Source organism: Neolamprologus multifasciatus, chromosome 11 (genome assembly GCF_963576455.1).
Source record: "Neolamprologus multifasciatus chromosome 11, fNeoMul1.2, whole genome shotgun sequence".
NCBI classification, from domain to species: domain Eukaryota; kingdom Metazoa; phylum Chordata; class Actinopteri; order Cichliformes; family Cichlidae; genus Neolamprologus; species Neolamprologus multifasciatus.
The window spans coordinates 35,060,693-35,075,465 of record NC_140449.1 but is presented as its reverse complement, the minus strand read 5'-3'; the positions used below and the strand labels follow the sequence as shown (position 1 = coordinate 35,075,465).

Here is a 14,773-nt window from a genome sequence, read left to right as displayed (position 1 = left end):
TGAATTCCTGCTACTTCTGGTTTCTACTGGTTTAGCTACTTGATGCTGTGCTCTTGAAGCAGATATGTTTAAGGGCCCTGTTAAAGGTAAAAATAGTGACAGTGTGCTAATGCTGAGTGTTGACCAGAGACAATGTAAGAGAGAGACATTAAAAACTCGTGAGCTGAAATCGACTGAAGAATTCTAAAACATAAGCAAAACATCGAGTGGAAGAAATAAAAACTCAGAAAACTTTGAGCTTTGTTGTTTATGTGCTGACCACTGAAATAAAGGTTTACATAGATAACGTCACCATCACCAACAAACAACAATAACCATCCAAGGCACCCTGTACTCTAACGCTAACGCCAGCACAAGCTCGACGAATATGTAAGCTCACATTTTTGGCTCCACTCCTAATTTTACAGCTTATTAAGAGACTTCCTGTACAGGTACATGGTTCCCTGGAGGAATTCCTCTCTGTTCTCATCCTGGCTTTTATCATTAAAAACATCTATCATGTAGTTGTGCATCTCTTTGGTATCGACAGGGCTCCACAGGCCCTCCTCCACCATCAGCTGCAGTTCACGCTCCATAGATGTTTTGTATTTGTTTCCAGACTCGGACTTTGGGTCCACTCTGGACATGCAGACGTAGCCCCCTGAAGGAGAAAAAAACAACAAAACCACAACAATTTATGACCTTTTTCATTTTTTTGAAAAACAGAAAGTTTGCTCAGGTTTGCTGGACACTGTAGGATGTGCTCCAACGTCAGGAGAGCTTGAGTCCTCTGCCACATGCTGTCACATATTGTGTGTTTTTATTCATCTGAGGTCCCATTTACTGTCATTTGAAGACCCAACAGCAACCAGATTATATATATATATATATATATATATATATCCTTAGCAGGTGTGTGGTGGTTTGTCTAAAAATCTCCAAAAGTTGATTCTGTTCATCTGGACGTAGCGTTTCGTGGGGGAAACTTTTCGTCACTCATCCAGGTGACTTCTTCAGTCTCAGCTGACTGCAGGTTTCCCCGAACTTATAAACACATTTGCATAATGACTGAAACCAGCCCACTGAAGGAACAATGGGCTGGGAGGTCAGTTCCTTCATCATGATTATGCAAATTCTCATGACCATTGATCAGCAACGCATACAGATCAGTACTTAAAGGTCTGACTCTCATCATCCACTGGATGATAAACTGGGTGTCATCAGTGAGTAAATGTGGTTGGGAAGGCGCCAAAAGAAAGCTCCAACTGATCCAGGAGAGAAGGACAACCGCTGCCTAAGTGAAAACCTGTAGTGATCCCGTACGTGTCAGGAGTATCGGAGCAGCTGAGACGCATTTTTTCTAAACACCGGGTCTCTGTGGTTTTCAAACCCCAAAACACGCTGCGCCAAAAACTGGTCCACCCCAAGGATCGGGTCCCCCGACACAAACAGAGTAACTTAGTGTACGCTGTTAAGTGCAGGAGGATTTATACATCGGGGAAACCAAACAACCTCTGGCTACAACACAGAAGAGCCACCTCGTCAGGCCAGGACTCTGCAGTCTATTCACACCTACAGGCCAGTGGACACTCTTTCAATGATGAGGATGTAACATCCTGGACAGGGAGGGACGCTGGTTTGAGGGCGGAGTCAAGGAGGCCATTTACATGAAAAGGGAAAGACCATCTCTGAATCGAGGAGGGGGCCTAAGGGTACATCTGTCACCATCTTACATGCTGTGATTGCAGCCATTGACCAGCTCTCTGTGAATGGGACTCATGGCCATTGATCAGAGGTTGTTGATCAATGTTCATGAGAATTTGCATAATTATGATGAAGGAACTGACCTCCCAGCCCAGTGTTCCTTCAGTGGGCTGGTTTCAGTCATTGTGCAAATGTGTTTATAAGATTGGAAACCTGCAGTCAGCTGAGACTGAAGACGTCACCTGGATGATGATGAAACGTTTCTCCCACTGAAAACATCCAGATGAACAGAATCAACTTTTGGAGATTTACTTACCTGGATGATTGAGATGCATCAAGACATCTTCTAAAAATCACATCACAGCATTGATTATGTTATTATTGAAAGCTAAAGAAGAGTCTGAGTTCATCACATCAGATAAATGGTTTTAGATTAAATGGAAAAAATATCTCACTCAGATTAACATCAGTTTGTTTGTTTGAAAGTTGGTTGGTTACCTGGTTTAGTAGCTTTGCAGAACTCCCTGATAACGCTGATCGGCACGTAATCATCACGTAAAGCACCAGTAATGATCACCACATCAAACCCACCTGAAAGCAGAAGCAGACCAGGAGGGAGAGGAGTTAGTAAAAGGAGTTACTTAGAGTTGTTAGTTACAGAGGAGTTAGTTACAGAGGAGTTAGTTGTTTTGGGGTGAAAAGGTGGCATTGTCACGTTGTGGGTCTTTCTACGTTTTGGTTCCTCTTTTGTTTTGCACTTCTTTCTCGTGTAATGTTCTCGTGTTCCTTCCTCTATCGTGTCTTTGCAGTAGAGCCTCCTGTGTTCCTCTGTAAGTGTTTTTAGTTTTAATCTTCATCTCATGGATAGTTTCCTGTTTTACTCTGTGAGGTTTTTTCATGTCTTGTTTTTGCTTTTACTGTTCATCTTCCCTCCTTTTTCTTCTGTTTTTGATCCGTGATGAGCTGCAGTTTCAGACCATTATTGACATAAATATATTTTGAGCATCTAACTAATCAATATCCTCAATAAAAGTATTTTTATATTTATAAAATTAAATAGGTAGCAAAAGTTTTGACTACATCAGCATTAGCGCCGCCCCCTGACTTTGACGGGTGGGGTTGACAGATAAAATAAATTCATGTTGAGCTGTAGCAAATGAATTATCAAATACTTAATAGTTAAGTAATTAACTATCTTTTAAAGTAAAAATAAAAATTGAAGTTATTAATGACCAATTTCATTACTTATGCATTTCTTTTTTCTTTTTTCTTTTTGTTTTGCCTTTCCCATTTGGTTCTTTAGCCGTCAGAATTGTTGTCTGAAGACCAACAAGGATACCCAATGGATTTATTTTGCCAAATGGATCATCATGGCATTGCCGTATTGGTCCATTTGATCGACCTTTGTTTTTATTATTTATTTTATTTTATTTTCAGTTGTTACAGACGGGACAGACATGAGTGAGGGATAGGAAAGGGAGAAAGAAAGAGGAAGGAAAAGAAAAACAGAAGGGGAGAGGGACAGTGAGAAAGGGGGAAAAAAAATATCTCCGGATCACCTGTTGAGAGAAAAAGAAAAAAGAAAACAAGCAAAAAAAAACCAAAGCAACATACTAAACACAACACCATCGCATTAATCTAGCTAAGTGTAAACAGCAGTAAATACTAAATATTGAATGTTGTTGTGCAGCACGCAGGACAGACAGCGCACAATGTGCTTTGAAGTAGCAGCCAAGAAAGGTGTGATTTAAGTCTACGAACAGTGAACACCCGTGTGCACACCTGTGTGGATCGGCGCGCTTGTATTCAAATGGTTTCCCCATGTAATGGTCTGCAAGAGGATGTAGAGAGCCATAGCCCCGCCCCCAGGGCATGAAGCAGGCATGGAGGAGATCCAGGCCCCAGACATCCAGAGGCCCCAGAGTGCGAGAGCCCAAGGAGGACCACCGGAGGGGCATCCGTGCCACCTTCATGGGAAGGGCTGAGGATCCCCAGACAAGGGGTCACCCAGTAGCCACCAGGCAGAAGCTAGAGGGGGCTGCACCGGCGTGCCCGCCGGCTCCGCCGGCAGCCAGCTGTGCCAGAGTGAACCGAGCCGCAGGCACAGAGTCCGGAGGCCGGAGGGCCCCCCGCGCCCCGGAAGAGGCCTGACCGAGCAACAGGTGCCAGGCCCCGCCAAGTAGCCACCGGGAGTGAGCTGGTACATACCTGAGCGCCCAGCCCCGGACACCAAGAACCACCAATGCACCGACCCCTGAGGGCATCAGTCACCAGCAGGGAGTGTGGTGAGGGGAGATAGGCCTCCACACTTGGAGGGCCTGGGAGTTCCCAGAGAGGTGGAGTCTAAGACCCGACCTGACATATAGACACAGACAAACAGGCACACACAGACACAGACATGCATTCCCACCCTCATGCACACATATACAAACACTCAGCACTCACCCAACGTAGGGATAAACATAAATGGACATGTACACACAATCACACTCCCCAAACATACTCTATACCCCGGGTCCAGGTGGGGGAAACGGCACCCAAACCCAAGAGATGTTACCCTTCCCTCCGGGGTGGAGGCAAGCAGACCGTCCCAGGCTCCGCAGCAGCAGGGAGGCCAATTGGACAGCCAACATCTCCTCCCAGCCCCCCCGCCCCGATGGCTAGTAGAGAAGTGGGGTGTGTTAAGACCCCATACCTCCCTCCTCCCGCTCATGTGTAGTGTTGCTGCGTGTTGCTCTAAAGTGCATTTAAAACAAGGGAGAGCATGGTGCTGCTGCCAGAGAGCAGCAGGTGTTAGCACGGCCCCTCCCGAGAACCCTCAATGTCTACATGGATTTAAAATTGAGAGGTGGGCACCGGCGCCAGAGGTAGGTTTAAATACACAGACCGTCTACTGGACGCCGTTAACGTGCCCACCCTCAAGGCCCTATATATATATGTGTGTGTTATGAGAGTGTAAGTAATGTGGATGTCTAAGTTGTGAGATAAAATTGAGGCACAGGTGGCCAGAAGAGGACAGAGGGGGGGGAATGTCTCCCCTGCACCCTGGTGACACACCCGCACCCCAAGGCCCTACCTGTGTGGGTGGGTGTGGTGGAGCGGGAAGAGGGAGGTAGCCAGGGATGGGGAGGAAAAGAAGGGAGGGCAGGATGCCCCTCCCTAGGGCCAGCTCCCCCGCTGACCCCAATAGGCACCCCCGTCCTCTGGTATCCACCAAGGCAAGGGAGCCCAGGCTCATCCAGACCGGGGCCTACGGCAGCAGCACCGCCAAGCCCCACAGGACCCGGGGCAGCCCACCCTACCCCACCGCAGAGGAAACTGTACCCACCCCAACATTCAATCATCTCCCAGACTACACAAGACAACAGACACCCAGGTTAAGTTTATTCTCCACCTCTCCTATGTCTCTCCCCCACCTGCAGAGTGGACTCCTGCAAGGATGGAACAACCTCCCTGCCAGTTGAAGAGCCCCCCAGTTAGGCCGATGCACAAGAGGCCCCCTGCGCCAGTGCTGAGGCCCCGTGCACCCACCCGCCCACAACATCGGCGACACACCGACGAGGACCGAAGCCCCCAAGGCCCAGCCAGAGCCCCAGCACGGAGGCGAAGCACCCCCGAACCCCAAACCCCCACGCCTGCTCCGGATCCACTCAGGGGCAGCCAGGCCACCAGGCCAGTAACCTACGTCCGCCAGCACAGACCATCCTCCAGCCCCGCTGCACGCGGCCACGAGGTGAACAACCTGTGAGAGTGACCAGAGCCACTAACCAGGTTATGAACACAACCCCCGGGTTAAGCCCTCCAGGGATAACTTCTCTAGGGGTCCTCCAGGTGCCCTAAGCCCATCCCAACCTCCGCATCAACCACAATAGCCAAGGCGGGACCAAACCACGACCCCCTACCCCCGCTAGGTGATGGAGCCGATCAAAGGAGCCCAAAGGGATTGATCTAATGTGGTGGCAGAGGCTATATCGAGCAGGCACGTGCAGAGGGGGGGGCTAGAGGGGCTTGAGCACCCGCCCCTTTCCTGATGGGTGCCCAAAGTGCCCTTTTGTTGAGGCAACTTTTTAAGAAATTATTATTATTATTTTTTTTTTTATATGTGTGTGCGTGCGGAGTCCTGTCTGTGCCCCTCAACAATAATATTTAACTATTAATCACAGTTTTGCTAAATAAAAGGATCTGGCTTGCATCAGTCACATGATCACATTTAACCAATGATCGCCCTTGACGGCAGAACGCGCTGGTTACGAGCCGGGAACGAGCTCACAAAGAGCACGCACATTTTTTGCGGTCCGGAGCTGTAGGAGAAACACAAGTTAACTCAGAGACACAGACTGATGCGACAAAACCAGTAAGTAGGTGTACAGCGTACACTGTAGTGTATAGCACACAGGAGTATTAGCTTATTACGTACACGTTGGTATGTTGAAACAAACGAGCGTGCTGCGTGTGCCACAGTGCGACAAACATTACCTGTCCTTTTATTAACCGCACAAGTAGTGCTGGTCATAGCTGCTGGCTACCTGTGTAAGGCTGTCATGGGTCTGTAGCTCTGTCACCGTTTTAGGGAACATATTTAGTTTTAAAGGAAGTTACAGAGCTTTTCCTGCCTTTCTGGAGGGATTATATTTCACTAAAAAACGATCTAATACGCATGTCCACATAATTATGCATTATTATAATTATAATATATTAAAAAACATGCTGTATTTTAAAGAACATACATTAAGAAGCAGATTATATTAAATTTATATTTTAAATAAGACAAAATTTGGTTTTTACAGCAGTAAAATTATTGTATCTCTACAGTTTAAAAATGTAATAAGCTTTGCCCCTGCACAGAGTGGATAGTGAAACAAATGGAATCATAAATACATTATTTCATATTTATTACTTCTCCCTCCTCATTGCTTTATTATTGTAGCTCTAGTAATAAATAATAATGTAAGGATTCTGGATCAGCACCGTGATGCCCATAGTATATACAGTATTCTGAAGAAGGTCTAAAACGTCACTGTGTGTGCGTGCATGTGTGTGTTTTATTTAGATGGATTTTTTTAAATTATTACTTACGATATAACATTGTCCAGACATGGCTGGTAAGGACATGAGGAGGAAACAGTAGGAGCTGTGTGAGGCTACTAAAGGCAGTGCTATAACATTTTTCTGTCATCATTTTATTATAGATTAAGTGCAAGAGTTATTAGGTGTGGATAATTAGATTATAGTTTAATGCAATAGCAAGTTGTGCCTTGTTCTCAGATAGACAGCAAGTGGAGAGTGATATATGAAATGATGGGAAGGAAGAAGAGAAGCAAAGAGTGATTCACAGGCAGAGCCTAAATTATTTCTCACAGTTTTTTGTGTCCTTATGGTTCCAAGCGCTGTCACCAATCTTTGCATTTTGTTATTATCTCATGACACTTGTTTAATCAGCTACCATCTCTCCTATGGACTTTTTAATGTCTACAGTCTCAGATCAACACAGCCCTGTGCTTCCCATATTAGATTCTTGATGAATGTGTGTTGTTGTTATTCAGCCTGATTCAATGTGCCCCTTTTTAACTTTGAGCACCCGCCCCTTTAAACCTCTCTGCACGGCCCTGATATCGAGACTAATGTGATCTATTAGATAGTTTCTATATTGGCTAGAATTAAGATTATTTTTATTTTTCCAGTTCATGAGGACCGTTTTCTTGGCGATGCATAGGGCAGTAAAAACCATGTGGACTGTATTAGTTTCTGTAGTGACATCATCCAAATTTCCCAACAAGCATACTAAAGGGGAAGTTGGAATTTAACATTTCAGACACTTTGATAAGTCTTCACATATCTCGTGCCAAAACTTCTGCACTGGTGGACAGAACCAAAGAGCGTGGATGTAATTGTCTGGTGTATTGCCTTGACAGTGTGAGCAGTTGTTGGTAGACGTAAAGCCCATCTTGAACATCCGATGACCTGTATAGTGCACTTTTGTATTGTATTAATTGCAGACTGGGATTTTTAATCAATTTAAAAGGTTTTTAAGCAAATCTGAGACCAGACGTTTTGGTCTAAGCTGACTGATAAATCTGCTTCCCACTTTGCAATAGGAAGGGATATTGATTCATCTATTTTAGAAAGTGTTCTGTATATTTTAGATAATAATTTGGGGGATTTAAGAGTAAGAAATTAAACCACACTTGGTGGTGTTTGTAATTCAACTTGACTGAGGTTAAATTTATTTTTTACTATGGATTTAATTTGTTGATATTCTAAAAATCTTTTCTTGTTGATCCCATATTGTATAACTAGTCTGTCAAATGGAATAAATTCTGTTCCCTCTAATATATGTTCTAAGTATTTAATTCCTTTACAACTCCATTCTGGGAAATTAATCATATTATTGTTTTGTAATATGTCAGGGTTGTTCCAGATAGGTGTACGTTTGCATGGGATTAATGAAGACTCCGTTATTTTTAGAAACTCCCACCATGCTGTCAGAGAAAAGCTGATGTTGATGCTTTTAAAGCATTCATGTCTTTTGATGTTTGAGCTAATAAATGGTAGGTCTGAAATCTCTAGATCCTTGCATAGTGCCTGTTCAACATCTAGCCAGGGCTCATCTAAGAGGGTACATTTTAACCATTCTGAGATAAACTGAAGCCTGTTGGCTAAGAAGTATTGGTGAAAATTAGGCAGATCTAGTCCTCCTCTATCCTTGGTTCTTTGTAGTGTTTTTAAGCTGATATGCGGGGGTTTATCTTTCCAAAGGAATTTAGAAATATATGAATCCAGAGATCTGAACCAATCTTGTGATGGTTTGTTAGGGATCATTAAAAATAAGTAATTTATTTTTGGCAAGATCATCATTTTTATAGTGGCAACCCTTCCCATGAGTGATATGGGTAGAGATTTCCATCTAGTCAGATCGCCTTCTACTTTCTTTAGAAGTGGGATGTGGTTTAATTTAGTTAAGTCTGAAAGCTTAGGAGAAACATTAATACCTAAATATTTAATATTTCCAGATTGTAGTGGGGCAGAAGAAGAATTATGGAAGGAGCAGTTAATGGGAAGAACTGTAGATTTTGGCCAGTTAATTGAATAATCTGAAACTCTTGAAAACCAGTTTATTAGAGTAATTACCTCAGAGAGGTTGATTTGTGAGTTTTGCAGAAAAAGCAACACATCATCCGCATAGAGACTGATTTTATGTTCTACGTTCTTACATTTTATGCCCTTAATTGTTGTAGCCTGTCTAAATGCTGCTGCTAGAGGTTCGATAAAAATTGCAAAAAGTGAAGGGGAGAGTGGGCATCCCTGTCTGGTGCCCTTCAGGAGACAAAAGCTGGAGGATGTCTGGTCATTTGTTCTGATACGAGCTGTTGGGGAATTGTATAATATTCTTATCCAATTTATGAAAGAGTTTCCAAAACCAAATTTTTGTAAAGTTGCAAATAAAAATTTCCAGTTAACTCTGTCAAATGCTTTTTCTGCATCTAGAGATAATATTATGGTTTCAATGTTTTTATTGTATGAGTAGTCTATTAAATTAAGTAATCTACTTAAATTAAGTAATCTACTTAGTTTTTTTATTTTGGCACTTTCAGTCCCCCATATCCTATAAAACCTCAGGTGTTGTTATTCTCAATTGTGTTGTTTTACTATCAGCTGGCGGTGCTGTCTTCTTGTCTGTGGTGCTAATGTGTCTGTCGGGTTATCTACCTTGTTAGCTCAGAGTGTGAGTGTGATGTACCAGTCTGTGCAGGCAGTGGGTCTGTTCCCAGTAAGGCCAGTTTGAGCTCCCGATAAAGGCCACTCTTAGCAGCTTGTTCCAGCATGCCCTTACTACCATCCACTCCCACAAAGTGTTTGAAGCCGAGGTCAAACATCTAAATGCAGAGAAAAGACGATCAGTTCTGAGCCTGCATGAACTCCGGATGTTCGTCTGAGGATGAATTTCACAGATTTTGAGTAACTGCTGAAATTTCCCACTTTCAAAAAGAATCACATGTAAGACGGTAAGTTCATGTTTGCATTTACTATTTTACAAAACTGATTTGGGATTCATTAAAATGTTGTTTTTTCCATAATTAGATCAATCTGAACATGTCCTCACGTGTGATTCATAAAAATGTTGACCACAGTAAAACATCCTGAATCCCATTTGTGACATCAGCATTTTAAACATCTATAGGTCTCAAATCAGCTCAGAGTGACGGCTCCTTCCAGTTATTGGAAGGTGCCAGCTTCCACAGTTTTCCAGTTATTGGTTCACCAGTTTTGCAGCCAGTCCAGATCCGCAGGCCACATCGAGAACCTGAGCGTCTCCACGATTTCCACAGAAGTGATCGTTCAGAAAATCTACGGCCAGCTGTGGTGCTCTGTACTGCATTGTCTCCAAATCCTGTCAACATAAAGCAGCGGAAAAAACAAAGTATTCTTATTGGCTGTTGGGATTTAGGCTGTCCAGGGCTGTTTTTGTCACACCCACATGTTTCAGATCAAACAAATGTGAACATTAGACATTTATTAGGGGAAAAACTTCCCAAATCTCCCTGCAATAATTGTCCCATAAATAATAAGTTGTGCCACACTTGGCGACAAGACCTGAAATCAAGTGTTTGTGTTATCCTGCAACGAGTCTTTCACGTGTCTGCGGAGGAGCTCTGCTCACTCTTCTTTACAGAATTATTTGAATTTCCAATTGTTTTCCAGCATGAGCAGCCTCTTTACGGCAATGCTTGCTTTTTTCTTGTGACCTCCTGTGACATCATAACCATCTTCATCAGTTTTCACGCGCTGCTCTCCTCCCTGAGTGTGTCCTGTCTTGCTCTCTTTCCTCTTTCCTGTGGGACAGATGTCGCTCTCCCTCACGTATCGCGTTTACATTTGGCGCTCAGAGTGTCTCCACTAAACCAGATCTGATGGTGAATGTTCGGTGTTCATCGGGTCAGCTGCGCCACACAGAGTTCAGGTTTATAATGAATAATGAAACTCTCCTCTGGATCGATCCTCCGTCGTCGGGGCTTTGTAACGCACCATGTCCCCTCTGATGTTTTCAGAGAGAAATAAGATGCGCTTACACTTTATTATTTCGTTCAGGAGTTTCTGCCTCATGAAACGACCCGACTGCATCTTTTTATATAAACTGGCATTTTTTAATAAATGAATCATTACGCTGATTTTCTCCACTGCTTTCAGTCATACAGCTGCGTCTCTTTGGTGAACTCTGGCAGCAGAGAACAGAGCGCACTGCGACCTAATCTGGGCTCGATAGATGACGATGCCAGCTCTGAGCGCTCATTTTGCATTTAAAACTTTCTTAGATTAAATAATCTGCTCTTGTCATCCAGGGAAGGACGGATGTTGTTTTGCTTTGCTGTGTTTTAATGTGAAGTGTGCTTATTTTTTATATTGCATGTTTTGGTTGCATCTGTCAATTTGTCCTGGAGAGACTCCGCCCTTTCCCCGTTTTTACTAATTTGACACACCTGAGAGGAAAGGGAGTGGTAATTTACAGAGTGCTCAGTGACACGTAAGGCTGGTGGAGCTTGGCGTTAAGGTGAGGGGAGGAGGATACAGCGCCAGCAAGCAGGGACGCGGAGCGAGCGGTTCGACTGCTGCAGCAACAGGAGGCCAGATTACGCGTCTGCGGGAAATTAGAGGCGGCGGACAGGCTGGTGCCGATTGGCAGTTATAAAGAAGCGGCGGGCAGAGTTGAGAGCTCTGCCCACCCGGGGCAAGTCTTTTGACTTGTCCCCTTTTAATGAATGAAAGCTGCCTAAAAGAGTAGTAACTGCCGCTGCCTCCTTTTCTTTAGCGCACCGGGGCGCAGAACGCGGAGAGGAAGGCTAGGACGCCGCCGGGTTTCCCTCCTGCACCGCTCCACTGGATTTTTAATTCTTAGTGACTTTTATACCGTAGCGGACGCCACTGGACTTTTAATGTTGGGTTTTATAGATTTTTATTGTGTTGTCCCCTGGCCAGGGTTGTTTTAATTCATTTTACATTTTTAACTATTTAAATATAATAAATTATATTTTAATTATACAGTTTTTAATTCATGTGCTTTCCATTGGCGGCTCCACTGCTCTGTCCGTTTGGAGGAAGGTTTCCCTCCTTTAAAAACACTGTGGAAAAAACATCACCTTCGCTCCGTTACACACTTACAACTCAATGTCAAACGAATAAACTGAATATTTCATCTGGTTTATCGAAGAAAAAGAGCAGCTCACTCCGTCAGCTCCACACCTGTGAGTTTAGGGTTAGCAGGAGAAAATCTCAGGTCCAATCTGAAAGTTTTCGGGGTGTTGTGTCCACACTAGGGGTGGGTTTTTATAATCGATTTATCGATTAAAATCGATTCTGGCTTGGATTACGTGAAATCGATTCATTAAAATCCTGAATCGATTTTTTTAATATAAATTTATTTTGCCCGAAATGCCAGAATCTCTGGTGAAATCTCACAAAATTTCAACAACCACCAAACAGCTAAGACAGTAAATGAGAGCAGGAACACGGATTCTGCACAAAGAATTAAACACACAGTGCAGCCCGCGGATCAGAATCAGATGTCGAATTTCTCACAGTCGGGGCGGAAAGCCGACAGCCCGCTGATTCTGATCTGTCGGCGGGTCCGCGCTTTGTGTTCACGCCCTTTATGCGCTGATTCTAAAGCTGTTAGTTTGATGTCTCTCCAAACAATATTGACCGAACCAGCAGCAAAAGAGGATCCAAACTACGCTTCACAAAAACATCGTCATGTATTCACTCTGACTTTTACTGTTTTGCTTCGACCACGATGCACAGCTCTCTCTCTCTCTCTCTCTCTCTCTCCCCCTCTCTCTCTGTACGGTTTTCTGCATTATTCGCTTGCTTGTTACGCACAAGTCTACCGTTGTGTACAGCGCTATCGGCCGACTTTTTTTTTTTCTGTTTTATATACTTCCGAAAAGAAAACCTAATTTCTGCCGTTCAATGCTGAACAAATTTAAAATTTTTAAAATTATGCAAAATGCAAAATGCTTAGCCTTGTCTCTAATAAAACCGCTGTAACTTCAGAGGTAATGTTCATATGTTGATTAATGGTTTTCTTTCGTTTTTGATGTACTGCAGAATATTTTTATAAAATCCCAGGCCAGGAAAAATCACCTTCATGTGTTTCTGTGTTTTATCTTCAGCTACTTTGACACAAAGGCATCTGCTGTGACGCTCACACCTTTGATAAAGTCTTGCGTGTGTCAGCTTCCTTTTTATAGATACAAAAATATGTAAATGTACTGATCTGAATTATAATATTTCTGACTGTCAAAATTTCCCATATTCAAATCGAAGTGAATCGAATCGAATCGAATTAAATCGAATCGTGGATCGAATCGATTCTGGACCTTGTGAATCGGAATTGAATCGATTCTAAAAATCAGTGACGATACCCAGCCCTAGTCCACACATACGATTGCATTTGTCCTGTAGATGCATTTACCAGAAGCGCTAGAGGGCGCTAGTGAGTATGTTGTTCTGGTTGTGGTTTTTGAAGAAGAAAAAGAAAAATAAAGAAAGGCGTTATCTCCGGTAATCCTCTGTTCCTACCTGCGTGTGTGTGTAATGCCTGCTGAACTAACACCACACAACACGGTTTTTTGTTTTTTTGCTTGAGGTCAGGGCGGAAACATTCTGATTATTTGAGAAGAAACGGTAAGAACTGGTCTTCACTGCCAGACTGAGTCCAAAGACCAGTTAAAGCGCGTTTGATATTTATTTATCGGTTCACAGAGTCAGCCCAGGATGCCTTTCTTTCTCCTCACCTGTTCGTACGTCTCAGCCCAGCTGTTGTAAAAATCCGTAGTCTGCTGCGAATCGAAGCCTTTGCAGGACTGAAACAAGAGCCTGATATCGTCCACAGTTCTTCTGGAGTCCGACATGATGAGGAGCTGAGCTCAGACCTGGAGAGAGTGCAGCAGACTCACTGACACGTAGAGACCCGACTAACCTGACTGTGCCCGCCGGGCACCACAAGTATCTTCCACACAGACAGGCTGCGTTGGTTTTAGCTGACTGCAGGAGAAAAATAAATGTTTAAGATAAAGTATCACGACGGTTGATAGCTGTGGGTTTTTATTAATTACAGTGATCGATAAAACGAATGATTCTCCGAGTCTGAGGCTGCAGTCCAAGCTGTTTAAAGGGATGACATCACTCATAAAAACATAAAACCATTCATTTTCTGAACACATGCGCATTCCAGGGTTTGGGCTGCTGTGACTGGATTGCTGAGTCTTTCTGCCTCTCATGGTGTCATGTAAAAAAGACCAAACATGGCAACTCCTTTAAACTCGATCAGGATAAGAGTGAGCGGCTTCTAACAGATGAACAATGAGGACACTGATACTTTGTTACAGTTAAACACAATCAGATTTTCTCTGACCTGACTGATCCCTCTCTTCACATCTGTCACACATTCAGTCCCATAGCTGGACTGGCCATCGGGCATACCGGGCATTTGCCCGGTGGGCCGCTGGCGATTTTTTGTTTTTATGGGCCGATCGATTTTTTTATTTTTTTTTTGGGAAGGGTATAAATAATGAAAGGTGTTGGATTGGCCAATTGGTCATGATTGACTCTGGGCTGGACCAATTACAGCTGAGGAGGTCGGATGCACCCTCCCCCTTGTTTAGCAATCTTATAGACCATCCATCGGCTCTTTGTTACTTCGGAAACATGGCTTAAACAATTTCCACGACGTAATCCGATAACAACCGATCTCTTTACCCGTCGGCTTCCCGTGGCTGTCATGCAACAGGTGTTGTGCCAAAAACTGATTTCCAATGTTTACATGTATTTTTTATGTGTAATATCTTTACGTATGTTGGTAAATAGACTTCGGTGAATAGCGGCTATATATGGAATTAAAAAATTATCTGTTTTTTCAAGTATCTTTACAACTCTGTGTTATTGTACTTACATTATAACCAATCCGGTCCTTTATCCTCGTTTAAAATATTTTTACAGAACTATTGTAATATTTGAGCCATTTCTGCTGTCCAACTACTTCTTACAAAATACATTTTTAATGTTAATTAGACTTTTTTTAACGGCATAAATAAAG

The 14,773-nt window shown here is 43.4% G+C and overlaps 2 protein-coding genes across 2 annotated transcripts in view; both read right to left on the bottom strand.

Moving 5' to 3' along the window:
• Window positions 1–13,544, bottom strand: part of LOC146509165 (methyltransferase-like protein 27) — a 35,336-nt gene extending 21,792 nt beyond the window's left edge. The window contains exon 1 of the mRNA XM_085176403.1: window positions 13,473–13,544. The gene's annotated coding sequence lies outside the window, so the exon portion shown is untranslated. The remainder of the gene's footprint in view (window positions 1–13,472) is intronic.
• LOC146509164 (methyltransferase-like protein 27) lies at window positions 233–13,663 on the bottom strand. Its single transcript, XM_085176399.1, has 5 exons — window positions 13,473–13,663; window positions 9,944–10,072; window positions 9,422–9,557; window positions 2,182–2,274; window positions 233–640 (listed from the first exon to the last, which is right to left on the bottom strand). The coding sequence occupies exons 1-5, from the start codon at window positions 13,587–13,589 to the stop codon at window positions 402–404; spliced, it is 714 nt and encodes a 237-aa protein (XP_085032525.1). The 5' UTR covers window positions 13,590–13,663; the 3' UTR covers window positions 233–401.
• Between the last annotated feature and the right edge of the window lie 1,110 nt (window positions 13,664–14,773).